Genomic DNA, 13,565 nt, shown 5'->3' on the forward strand with positions numbered 1-13,565 from the left:
ATTGGATTTTGCAATACGGAAACAAACATTTCTCAAGTCGCATGAAATATCACTCGAGACTGATTACTAGTAGAAGTTCCGTACTTGAAGGAAAGCAAAATACTCTCCACGTCAGGATTTTGTACTTTGCCCATCCTGTAATGAAGCATAACTGTATTGCGTTTCCCTGCCAACCTTTTTTGGGCAATAATTTTACAATTCTTTCTTGGAGAGAGGAAGAGAGATTTAAATAACATAACCTGAAGGTGACTGCTAATGCAGGCATCCTTTTAGGCAGAATGAGGAATTACACGTCTCTGCCAGTACACTGGAAAATACAGATGCTGAACTTTAGAAGCAAGGAGGAAGGGCTGTATTTTTTTTTTCCCTTGGACTAAAGACTAAGAGGCTTTTTTTATGATCTATGGAGATAAGATAGAAATTGGAATAAGGGAAACTTCTCAAACACGTGCTGGTAAGCATGAGCTCTGTGACTTTTAGCAATATTTCTTTGGGGCTTTCAACACCGTGTGGGTTTTCAGAAGTGTGTACTTATTACAGAGCAGTTTGTTAGCTACAAATCATACTGCTTTATTCCCTTTAATGGTAGCTGATCTGATTTGACTGGGACGCTACTCAGACCAGAGACCTCTAAGAATAATCCAATTGCTGCAGGAAGTGAAGGAGGCAGCACTTGTTATTGAGTGAGTATTGAACCCGTCCTGCACGGCGCAGAGGGCTCCAGGCTGCAGGAAGCACTGGCTGCTGCAGGAGGCACTAAATCAATGACCTGGCTACGGACAGTTATTAAGATACTCCTGGCATTCTGCAAAAACAAGCGTCTTAGCTGCTCTGCCCCACCAGATCTCTGCTTTTCATGCTTATAATCTGGCCTGCCGAAAAACTTGGGGGTTCCTGAACGTGAAATTAATCCACCCCCCCTCTGAAGAGTCTGGGCAGCACTGTTGAGACTTGGAAACGTATCTTGTGTTTTGTGATGGAGGTGGCAGCATTTCAGGGGTGGATGGAATTATTTGCTTGTTCAGGCACTTCACAGAAAACGCCGTTCTGCTCTCTAACCATTAGAAAAAACAATACTTTGATTTTTCTCTGTCAAGTTCTGTATATAGATACAAGCAAATATGTTCAGACCACAGAAGCATCTCTAATATCCAGAAGTTCTTTTTTACAGTCCAAGAAAACAAATTCTGTAGTGTTTGTAGCAAGAGATGAGTTGAACAAAGCTGACCCTTTTGTGATCTGAGGAAACTGTGCTCGCTCTTTTGCACTGGCTTTAGATTTCCACTGCATTTCCAAGGTCAAAGGATCTCTACAGGGGCACTGGTGGTGTGTTCATTGTACTTTGCTGAAACTAGAGTGTGCCTGGCTCTCTTTTCTATTTCACACAAAATATTCTGTCTGCTCTTAATGTCTTAAGTTGTATTAGGCTCCATCATGACAACAGCAATTTTAGGGATGTTGATACCTGACGCTGGCTGGTTCATCTGTAGACTGCTCGTCACATCTCTAGCTCCATTCCATGATGAAATCAGCAGATTCACCGAGCTGAGCCTTGAATTGTGGTTGTGCTTGCGTGACTGACAAATTCTGTAAGCCCTCTGAGCTGGTCCTGGCTCTCGGTCGTTTCACATGTTGTTGAGGCTATGGGAACTTTCTCACTGTTTCAAGCTGTTTGCAGTGTAGTAGTAATCTAGGGGTGGTGGTGAGGGTCAGTCTGCAAGGCAGAGTAGCTCATGAAACATCTTGAAACAGTAGCTTTTGAAAATCAGGGCTTGATTTTCAAAAAAAAAAAAAAATGTTGTTGTTGACCTGTTGTCATAGTTGGTCCTGCTTATCCCCTCTAAAATGGGGTTGAGCTGATGGGCGTCAGAACGTTGAACCGCTGGGCACTGCAGTTCTTTGTCCTGCGTGCACTGTGTGACACCAGGCATCGCTTCTCGCTGCTGTTCTTTTGCCGAATGTTTGGAACAACATCCACTCATCTCCATTGCCAGAAAAAAAGTCAACAGATATTATCAAGAGAGGAACACAGTTTTCAGCCTGAGATCCTTACCAAAAACATTGTTCCAGTTATAAGTCATCAATGGCATACAGTTGCTTTTGTTACTAAATTCTGTTTTTCTCAAGTAGCTTTGCTGGCTGCAGTGAGAGACCAGCGCTTCTGAGGGGGCAAAACAGGATAAAAAAATGTTGGTCGAGTAGAATTTATTAAAAAATAAAAAAAAAAATAAAAAGGAAAAGGCACTACCAGAGCTGTGGAGCCTTTAGGACATGGTATGAAAGCCTGCCTTTGATGTAATCTTTCTATCAAGACTATCATGAGAAGCAAAGAGGAAAATTGATGTCTGTCCCAGGCAGAACTCCTAGGAACATAGGAAGCTAAAAGAACTTAATATGCATTGAAATTCAAAGGACTTTCTTTTGCAGAGCTAATTTATGAGAAGGATTTCAGTATAAAATAGCCCAACTGGCTGCAAGCCCCTGTGCTTCTCAGTTGTGGAGTCTGTAACAAGCGCTGTGGGGCGGTAATTGGAAATATCTTGGAGAAATATCTCCAGCACCCAAAACTGGAGGACTGGAAATATAAATCAGGTTTTGCCTTTTCCTTGATTTTATGCCATATCCCACTGGAATATATTTTCTTTCCCATGAGCTGTAAGGAGATGGTGTGTCTCTGCTTTGTTTTTAATGGCACATTTGGCTGTAGAGAAAAAGAATAATAATAATAAAAAAAAAGACTGGTATTCATTTATGTTTAGCAGCTGGCACCCACAGCAGAGGGGCCCGGTGAGGAGCCTGCCCTGTCTCGGCTGGGGGCTGGGGACTGAGCCCCCTGCCACAGGCACTGCCCAGCACCAGGGCAGGCAGCCAGGAATGTGCAAGCGCTGCTGGGTCCAGGGGTTTTGACATGGGTAGCAATGCCCAGGACAGCCTGGAAAGAGGGATTTTGTTACTCTTGGTGATGCTGTGGCAATGGAAGGTTTCATTCGGTCGAGTTTTGGTCCCACCCATCAGTGCCAACGCTGCTGTTGAGATGGAATTGTGCTCGTTTTATAACTCAGATTATAACATCAAAGGTGAATATCGAAATATATATTTGTATATTAAAAGAACAGAAGGAATGAAGTAGGCAATACTTAGCATGCATATCAAAATGAGACAACCTCATAATTTAGATCATTTTTTTCACTCCTGCCATCTCTGATCTTGTAACCAGCAGCTAGCCAAGTGCAGCTGAAGAGCAGCAGCATGCTGGGGCTGCTGGTGGTGCTTCTCTGGGAGGAGGCTACCCACTAACACCGCAGAGCTGCCCGAGAACAAACTCGGGAAACGCGTGAGTGCTGCCAAACGGGGACCTGTGTTTGAGAAGGAATTCAGTTCTCCAAGAGAGACCAGAAATGCTTGGAGACCTTCCTGGGCAGCAGAGCTGGGCACGTGCATTTGGTGTTTCTATGGCTCAGGGAAGTGCCCTGCGGTTTGATGCCAGGCTCAGTTTCCAGGGAGCACAGATTGTGCCCTTGTCCTGTTGAGGCTTTGGGTTTGGCAGGGTTGTTTTGGGTTTTTGTGTGTGGTTTTGGTATTTTGGCATGGGCCCCTTTTGTTATCCCTGAGATTTCTGTAGGTAACTGCTCTCTTCTGTCTTTGGTTCTTAGGCACAAGAAACCTTAACTAGGATACCTTAACTAAGCATAAATTAGCATAAATTCTCCTATTGAGTCAGTTCCTGTAGCAGAAAGGACAACTTCACAGAAAAATCTGATCTGATGTCTACTGTTTTAAGAGGGGAAATACTGAGCTATGTCTGCTGCTCTCCCTTCTGTACCCCAGCCAGCTCTGAGATGTGTTTCAGCGAGGGGCTGCGAGGCTGCAGGTCTCGTCCTGGGCCGCTGCTGTGCCCCAGCATCCTGGTGTGGTGCAGCCCCAAGGCAGGAGAAGGTTTGCACAAGTTATTCAAAAAAAAAAAAAAAAAAAAGAAAAACTCAGTGATGTCTGTGCTGCCCAGTCACAGATCATGTCCTTTATACGTCTTTCTTCTGCCAAAAAAAAAAAGGTGAAAAACACGAACCACTGAGAAGCGATAATACTAACACTGACTGCCTGACAGCTGAGGAAGAAAACGCCCCAAACCTTTGCCAACTCAAAACCCATTAACTTGTGATTATTGCTGTGCATTTAAAAATGAAATGTTAGTTTGCACCCTGGGTGTTCCCTGTGCATAGTTTGAGCTTGAGTGGAGAGAAACTTTAAATGCAGAGTTTGTCAGTTGCTTGCACTCAGAGCTATGCAGCTCTGCAGTTCTCAGATCTCTTTGCATAACTGCTCAATTTTGATAATCATTATTTTAAATTACTTGCCTATAGCAACACATGATTTGTTCTGTATAGCACATATTACCAAAAACAACTTTTTTTTCCCCTTCTTTCCCCCCTTTGCCTTCAGAAACAAATCCTGTCCTGTACTTCAGACAGGGCTGCAACCATCCACATGTGTTTAGGTCACTGTTGTGCACGGTCACATCTTTCCCCTTGTCACCTGCTGCCAGCACGATAAAAACACAGGTGGATGTGGCACCCTTCTTGAAGACATTCCCCAGAACTACGGGACAGCCTTCCCGGGCAAGAAATAACTACCTTGGCACCAGCCCTGCAGCCATGGGCTGACTCTGGAAAAGCAGGGGGCTTCCTTGGCTTTCCTCCAGCTGGTTTAGTGGCCACTTTGGATTCCTGGAGCCGTGGCAGCACCTGGTCTGTGCATGGTTGAATCGCAGTGGTTCTTGCCAGTGTGGAGTCCTGTGGCTGGTGCCAGGCTCAGGTCTGCACTCCAGGTGGTGTTGGTGAGAATAACCAACATGCTGTGGTGCACACACAGTACACTTTCAATGGAAATGTGATCTTCCTGTAAAGCTAACCTCCTGTTGCACAAGGCAAACCCATTTCGCAACCCCCTGCCATTTTGGGGGGCTGGCTCTGTCTTCCCCTGGGAGCTGCAGGGAACCTGGTTGCTCGCTGGTGCCGTGTTCAGGAGGGCTGGGTTCCTTCCCACCTCCCCGCAAACCTCTGTGCAAGCGAAGCAGGTGGCTTGGTGTCTCCAACGGGATGTTTGGTCTGCTTCGTAAAGGCCCTTCGCATCCCCCATTAAAAGGAGCCTTAGAAAATGCTCCGCGTTGTCCTGGTTGTAAATAGGAACCGTGTTTCTCTTTAGTGCAGTGTTGTTAATGTTGTAAATAATGTTACTGTGAGCCTTATTGCCCAAGTTTTGTGAATGACCAGATAATGTTTGAATATTTCGATTATACTTCTGTTTTTATTAACATTCACTTATAGTGTTTAGCACTCTGATCAGTGAAGATAGCTTCTGATGCACTTTGTGTTCAGACCAGGTGCTGAGTGCATTGATTTCTCAGACCACAATGTTTCTGCAAGCCCTCAGTCACCCTCAAAACAGCGAAACCCTGTGAGCACTGAGACACGGGGTGGGTACCTGGGGCCGTGGGAAGGCAGCAGAGCCCAGTTCCTCTCTGCCCATAGGAAGCCCACGAAGAATCGCACTGCAATTCCAAACTTACTGTTAAGTGTCTCCAGTTGCTCTTTCCATTTATCCGTAGCTGAAGAGCCTTTCCAAATTCTGTTTTACGTTGATAAAATACATGCACACGGTGCTTTTCCATAGTGTCTGCTACAAACCAAAGGCTTGAGCTGCAAATCTGTTTGCAGTAAACTTCAATCATGAAATCAATTCTGTTTACACTCTGTTAAATATGCATATGTGCCTAGTATCAGAATTTAAGTCGGTAACACTGGCAACAAATTACGAGCATATTGGATTAATGGTTTTCTCTCCTCTTAATATATTGTGTGGTTTCTTTTACCCTTCAGGGGAAAAAACTGATTAGAGTAAATCACTGCTGATCTTTGAAATATTATACGGTATTTTCTTTGAATCAGTTGGCCAGGAAAATTAATGAACAGTGGAGTTGTTAACCTGCTTTTAAATTGAGATATAAATCCAGCTCAGGAGAGCTGGGTTGCTGGAGTAGAGCTGCGAGATTGGAGTTGTTCTTGTGGCTGAGACACTAGGATTTGGGGCTTGTTTATGCTTATGGCTCAGACAATAGCTAATTCTTAAAATATGTCTTGAGAGAAATATGCCGAGCACAACCTTTGCTCCGCACCAGCACCTAATCTTTAAAAAATCATCAGTTGCTGAAGGTTTTCTTTAGCTCTACATGATCCTTGTAGTGTTGGTAAACTCCTTGCTATCAGAAGTACCATTTTGAGCTTGAATGAGCAGCTTATAAAACAATTATCCTGTTTTAATGTTTCTCTAACGATTTTGTTATTACCGCATTGAAACAAAAAGTGGTTATATCAAGCTGAATCCTCCGCAAGGCTGTGGCTGCTTCATTTTCCTGTATGGTTAAAACCAGCACACAAGAGGGAAGCACATCGCCCGTGTGTTCCATACGATTTGGTGTGGTAATAGACATACACTTGTATTGCAGCCCAAACAGCTGTAACTGCACCAAAGATGTGGAAGAAACCAAAAGACCGGACCCAAGCCACTGATGAGGTGACAGAGGCAGAAACAGAGGTAAGAGGGAGCACAGTCTTCCTTTTTTCCAAATTTGACGATGATGTTGCTCTCATGGAAAGGTTGTTTTAGGCACGTTGCTTCCTCGATCTCTCACAAGGAACCAAGGCAGAATTTGGGGAGGGAGAACTGTGATATTCCCCAGCATCCTTAGATAACTGGTTTTCATCTATCCCCTGTTGAAGCCCTAAGTTTTCTTCATTCTTGCCAGAATGAACCACTTCCAACCTTCAAGAACCTGTAGTTGTAACTGCTGTCCTCAGGTAAAACGGGTTTGAATCCTTTGAAGGGCATTGTGTGGGGACCCCAAGGCCATGGTGGTGACATTTGGAAGATTCTTTTGCTGCACAGAGGTGTCATTGTGATGTCATGGCCAAAGGATGGTGTTTTCCTGATGGCCATCTGATGAAGAAGTTGGGAAAAGTTGATATTTCCTTGAAAAACCACCTCGCCAGTAGTTAGATGAATTGAGAACATCTCCTTTGCTGCCATTCTGGTAGGGATGTTTCAGGAGGAACCTCCTTGTTTAAATGTCCTGGGTAAAATTGGTGTTAGAATGTATCACAAAGGGGATAAGAGAATAAAAATTAAAAAAAAAATAAAATTAAAACAAAACAACAACAACAAAAACTAAAACTAAAAATTCAGGCTGCCCTGTATTGGTGCATGTGTGAAAACCGATGTTGGCCAGGTCGTTACTCCAGGTTTTCTTTGTTACTCGTCTGTTGTTTACTGCATAACTTTCCCTTATGACAAACACTGTGGAATCTATCTGCTACAAAAGCATGGTGCTGCAGAGTAAATCCTGAGTCTAGTGGACAGTACTTCATCCTTCTATGAGTGAGTGTTTGCAGTTTCTCCACTGAAACAGCAAATAGGCTAATTTACATGTAATGAGTGGTGTACAAGTATGTGCTTTCCACTGTATTTGGGAGAAAAGAGATGCTTAAAACACTTGCATGTGAAGTATCACAGTGCAACGGCTGGTCTGTGGTCAACAGAAGAGCTCATGGTGGGGTATTGCAAGGAAATTAAAAGCATCCCTGTGCTTGTTTTCAAGCCAGAGAGCAGAGGGTGTTGCTGGGCTGTGCCAGCAGGTTCTCTCTGTGCGTTTCCTTTGTCATTTGCTGGAGAATTTTCATCTCTTGGGCCATGTGGTGTTCGCACCAATGCTAAATGTACGTGGAAGAACATCATACCATTTTACCTTGAAAACCTGCAAAAAGCATTTTAGGATGCAGTTCTCTTAGGTAAGGGGCCAAAAGGCTCAAGAGCCTCTCCTGGAGCATCCCAGATTAATTATTTCTTTTGTTTAATGGTTAGATGTGCTGCAGTTCCTCCCAGGAGAAGGGCATTCCTGGCACCTTCCCTGTCTGAATTCAGAATAAGGCTGTGTCCCTGGAGAGCTCCAAAATTAACAGCAAGAGACACTATAGAAAATGTTGCTTTTTCTGAAGCAGCCGCAGAATTGTGGCTGCATGTTACATTACCTTCTTCATTGGGATCTGCTCCAATTAGCAGTTTACGTTTAGAGAAAGGACCCCCCCCCTCCCCAAGCATGTGCAGCATTCTCTTTAGAGCAGCTCAGGAGGGGAGAAGAGAGGTGGTCTTCCTAGGCTCAGACTGTGAGCTGTTCCTCGTGGCTGCAATGCTGCAGGGCTTACCAGCTCTGCCACTCCATCCCCGTAGCTGCTGGGCACTGGGCACTTCATGGATAACGCAAAGTCTCTTCATTTGCACTAATGATTACCAGTGGGTTATCCTGGGAGCAAATCGGTGAATGGTCTGGTTATTCTGTGTGTTGTTACAGATCTACACAGCGCTGTTTAAGAGGTATATATGTTCCCGTTAGACACAGACGTGCCATACGAACAAACAAAGAGCCGTTTTGCATGCCTCAAATTTTGGTAGGGTTTTTAATGTAACCTCTCTTTCTGTTTGTGCTTCAGTCTAAAGTAGAAGAGGAACTTTCAGGTGACAAAGTACTTGAATCTGAACAGGATAAAATGAGCCATGGGTTTCAACTGGAGAAAGACCCCTCTGAACTTAAAAAAGTGAAACCTGTGGAAGAAAACGGAGAACAGGAAGCAGAACCTGTCCGTAACGGTGCTGAGAGTGTTTCAGAGGGAGAAGGAACTGATGCAAACTCAGGCTGCACAGAGAGCTCCAGTGAAGGGCCAACGTACCAGTATAAGCCAGGTAAATCCTGCATCCTTGCTTGTTTTTGTGCCTTTCTCCTTTGAGGACTGCTCACGTGCAGTGTATCTTACCCATGGAAAGAGGGATGTTTCCAGTGGTGATGTGCAGGGTGTAGTGTTTTCATCACGTCCAGCTCTGCTGGGATTCACAAAAATACAGGCTCTGAGAGACCTTCTGGGGGAGCACAGGAGGAAAATTTTTTTCCTCGCGCTTGTCATAATGAAGAGAAGTGGAGAGCAAGGTAACAGGGCGTGACAGGAAGGGAAAATCCTCAATCTCTTGAATTTATTGTACGTGTGGATGTTGGCTGCAGTACATGGGAAATGATGGTGAACCGGTTCCCTTGTCATTACCAGCTGAGAACAATCCCTGAAGTTGTGCATAAGCAGGCACAGTTTTTAAATAAAAGCTTTGCAAGTTCTGTGTACTTAACATGTGTGTATACATCTAATTACCAGGCTAAACAGTTTTGTAAACCTTCAGATTTCTGGAAGCGTAAGAAAAAGAAAAGAAACAGTGCCTGGTTTTGGCTCTGCTCTTGAACTATGGGCATGCAGTTTTTCTGAATAAAATAATTCAAGTGAGGACTCAAAGGACACTTGTGTTTTTGTTGCTGGTTATCACTGGATATAGCCTACCTAAGGGATTTTCTTGTTATTCATTAAGATATTTAATTCAGAGGCCTGAACCTCTATAAATTCACCTCATTAAAGAGACCTTGAGACCATCTTACTTTTCAGTTGCTACCAATTTTTAAGTGATTTCTTATTCAGTTGGAGCTTCCTCAAAATAAATTAAGTCATTTTCTTAGGAGCCTTAGAAATTAGGAGTATAAAACAAAATAAGGAAAGACCTTGAAAGCCTGGCAGACAAGGTACTGGGAAGAGGCACCACCATTAAGTGATCACAGTACGGTTATTTCTGCACTGCTTTGTTCTAACAAGGACCCGAGATGCTTTTCTTTTATTAATTTTGTACTGCTGTACTGTTAGGAGAAAACACAGAGGCCTCTTGATAGTTTACCACACACTTATGATAGCTTACCTGTTCGTTAGTTAAGCACATCTTGAAGTTAATCCATAATTCATCAGCCACGGCTCTGAAACACTCGATGCAGTCGGAGTGATCTCGGTTGGGTCTGGAAGTCCTTCCACTTAGCCGAAGGGCTTGGGTTGATCCTTTGGAAAGCAGCGTGCATCAGACGTGTGTGCTGCAAAGCAGAGCTGACCACTTGATGCAATAATCCTCAATTTCAGCTCTGCTCTTTCTAAAGATTGGGATTTTGCCTTTTGGTAGGAGGACTTGTTTGTTTGATCCCAGTCTCTCCACTCACTGAATATCTCGAAAGCCTGCTCGTGACATTTCCCAGCTGCTTTTCACGTTAGAACAGCTTGTGAAGAACTTTCCAGGAGAAGGAAGCTGTACATATAAACTGTTTCTTGTTGCTGTCGGTACTTTTCCATGATAGATGGAGGGTGGTGTGGCACGGTGGATGGGCAGCTGGCCGGGAATTCAGCTGCTGGAGCATGGCTAGCCAGCCAAATCGTTTTCTGCACCCTTTAATCACAAAGCTCAGAAGAAGAAAAACAGTGCAAAGAGCTTAAAAAAATTAATTACTTTTGTGTATTTTCATTCCCAGTTAATAAAACCCACGGCTTGAAATAAGTTCCCGTTTGCAGCCTCTGCAGTGTCAAGGGTGCTGAGAACCCAGAGACCTAAAGCTGATGATCAGACACCAAAATAAAGAAACAAGAGAAAACCGTAACAGCAAACCTGAATGGCTGATTAAATGCAAAACACCACCACTTGGCATCAGTGAAATACAAAGGCAGCATCTCCTACAGATGTTTTCCTTCAGATAAAAACATGCCTCCCACTTAGGGGCCTGACTGGTCAACCTGGCTGATGAACTAGTCGATGTTTTCTTTTCTAACTTCAAACAAACTGCACAGCCAGCAAAGAAAATCCTGTCTCTAGGCTACCAGATGCTAATTTTCCTTGCACTGAAACGTAGGCTGTAGGTTTACATTTTGCATCAGGCAAGGTTCCTTCTGTCACCACACTACAGTTCTCCTTCCCAGAAGGCCCTCAGAATAAATGGGTGGAAAGTCGCAACTCTTGAATTTTATTTATTTTTTTTTCAGTTTCCACCATTATTTTCACGATGGGTTTTCAAAGGCTCAATGTTTTCAAAGGATCTTTTTGTTGTGCATGGCCCTCTCCTCAACCACATTAGTGCCATTGTTTTATTGCTCCTTTTTATACAGAAATAGCTGCTTAAATTTCCTCATTTTCACCCAGCAACTTGAATCATCCCCTTTTCTTCATGTCACAAGAGAGAGTGAAAGTTGGAGTTAAAACTGGAGTTAGTTATTAGATCCGTATGCTGCCGCTGCTGGAGCTGGCTGGGTGCTCCCCATCTTCTGTGTTCCTTTAACGTGATGTGTTCCTCTCCTCGCTGCCTAGTGGGCCTCATAGTTAAAATTTAAATTTCCTAAGCAGCGTTAGCAATCTCTTCCCTTTGGATTTAACAGAAACGTGTCTTTGAGAGCAGAGGTTTTTGTTACCTCTGAAGTTACCTCAAGCAACTTCTTTCATTATAGAGCAGTGGAAGCCTCTGGACCCGGACGGGAAGAAGCAGTACGACAGGGAGTTCTTGCTGGATTTCCAGTTCATGCCTGCCTGTATCCAAAAGCCAGAAGGGCTGCCTCCCATAAGTGATGTGGTTCTCGACAAGGTGAGAGGAGAGCCAATAAAACAGGTACGTGAAGTCTCTTTGTTAGTGAACAAAGATATCTAATGCATGCTTCCTTGCCCTTTTTGACGCAGAATTTTATCGGCAAGGGTAAATACTTGGCTCACGTTGCATCACAAAATTCTTTGAATAAAAGGTCTTGACTAATGAAGGAGCACAGATGGTTTAAAAACTGAAGCACAGATATTCTTAATGGTTTCTGTCCTGGATTAAGTTTTATGGGGTTGATAAAATTGAAAATGCTGTATTATAGCCATCAGGACCAAAGGATGTTAGCAAAGCAAGACTGAAGGGAGAGGCAGTGTATTTTATTAGATCAGTTCTACAGTTAGAAAGCATAGAAAGCTTTCAGGCAAACTCTTCTTTTGGTCTGAAACAGTTGTGTCAGTATTTGTGAGCTGATCTAATAAAAGATCATTAAAACCTCAGCTCTCAAAAACATTTGTGATCCTTTTCCAGCTTTATTACAGATGTGATTTTCTCCACTGTATATCTGTACTTATAGAAATACTTGTTATTTTGGAGGTGCTGCCACCAAGACCCTGTTCTCATCTCAGAATGGTGCAGTTCATTGATCTGAACGTAACCACCACTTTTAAGATTCAAGCACAGATCAGCATGTAGGCAATTCTCATGTGCAGAAACATTTCTACTCTGAATTTCATGCCCAGGCAAATTGTTAAACACAGCTTTGGTCCCAAAATGGTTTCATCTACCTACTAGATTTCCGTGATTGCTTCTTACTGCTCAGTCTGCTTTTGAGCTGCCTTTGCTCGGTCAGCCATCTGTCTTGCTAACACAGAAGACATTTGTTTGAGGGAAGGTGGCAGTTTTGTGATCCTGAACCAAGACCATTACATTCATATTGCAGAAGACAGGCTTGTGTTGGCATAATTTTATCTTCCATAAGTCATGTTCAGCCTTCAAATGTTTCTGAGCTCCACATATTTCCACAACAGTCACCTGTGTAGGAGATATTTTAAATTAAATGTGTATGTTAGTGTAAATGGGGATGCAAAAAACTTGCATGGTTTGTTAAAAGCATTGGTTTAGATATTGAATATGAATATTATTGTTTAGCAGAGATTGTCTGTAGGCTTGTGATGGCTGCAACGCCCTGTTTGTTCTGCTCCACGACTCAGGTCAATCAGCCAAAATTGCCATTGAGAACTCTGGACCCTCGGATATTGCCTCGAGGACCAGACTTCACGCCAGCCTTTGCCGACTTTGGGAGGCAAACCTCCGGTGGAAGAAACGTATCTGGAAGTGTGAGTTTTCCCCAGCTTGCTAATTTAAGAACTGGCCTTACTGTTGAAGCACTGATGAAGTCCATCCTCACGTTTTTGGGCGTTTTCCAATGTTCCACTGGTTCTGGTTTTGTTGGTCTGAATGCAAAGGGGATATTTCTTGGCTGTCAAAATGTAGGCAAATTAGAAAAACATTGCAGACGTTTTTCATTGGTATGTATTGGTCTTAAATGTGTTTGATCTCCTCCTTCCCTTTTCCTGCTTGAGAGGTGTGGAAACATTTCCATACTGTGGACCTGGCAATGGCACGTGTGCGAACACACGTAATTCATACAATGACATGAGCTTTGTGTCAGCATGTATCTTCACATTAGTCTGCCTCATAGAAAATGACAATAGAGCAAATAGGTTTTACTAACAAACCAAATAATAATTAAAAAAGTGGATGTTCTTGCTTTCTCTATGCTTCTACTTGTTGCTTTGCTTTGATCACTTTGTTCCTAGTTTTCCTGTCTTTTCATCTGCTTTCCTTTTACGTTCTAGTCTTTGCCCTTTGTCTGGCTTTACCCAAACTCTGTGAATTCTTACTTTCTGCCTGTGCCATCACTTGTCCTGGGTGTGTGGGTGCCCCCAGCATGGTGCCTGCCGAGAGGCTAGGTCAGCCACAGCTGGGGAACAGCAGCTGCCTCAGTTAGGTGCAATCACTTCTCATTCGTCTCTCTAGGTACATTCAATTTATCTACCTGGATACATCTAATAAAGTATCTATTATT

At 43.4% G+C, this 13,565-nt stretch overlaps 1 protein-coding gene across 21 annotated transcripts in view; it reads left to right on the forward strand.

The window, feature by feature from the left end:
* Positions 1-13,565, forward strand: part of EIF4G3 (eukaryotic translation initiation factor 4 gamma 3) — a 154,542-nt gene that overhangs the window by 107,763 nt on the left and 33,214 nt on the right. For all 21 annotated transcript variants that reach the window (XM_084494678.1, XM_084494679.1, XM_084494662.1 and 18 more), the window contains 4 exons: positions 6,503-6,591; positions 8,541-8,790; positions 11,394-11,551; positions 12,688-12,813. In XM_084494678.1, coding sequence (XP_084350804.1) covers positions 6,503-6,591; positions 8,541-8,790; positions 11,394-11,551; positions 12,688-12,813 — 623 coding nt within the window. The remainder of the gene's footprint in view (positions 1-6,502; positions 6,592-8,540; positions 8,791-11,393; positions 11,552-12,687; positions 12,814-13,565) is intronic.

Source organism: Aythya ferina (assembly GCF_964211825.1).
Source record: "Aythya ferina genome assembly, chromosome: 21".
Taxonomy (NCBI): domain Eukaryota; kingdom Metazoa; phylum Chordata; class Aves; order Anseriformes; family Anatidae; genus Aythya; species Aythya ferina.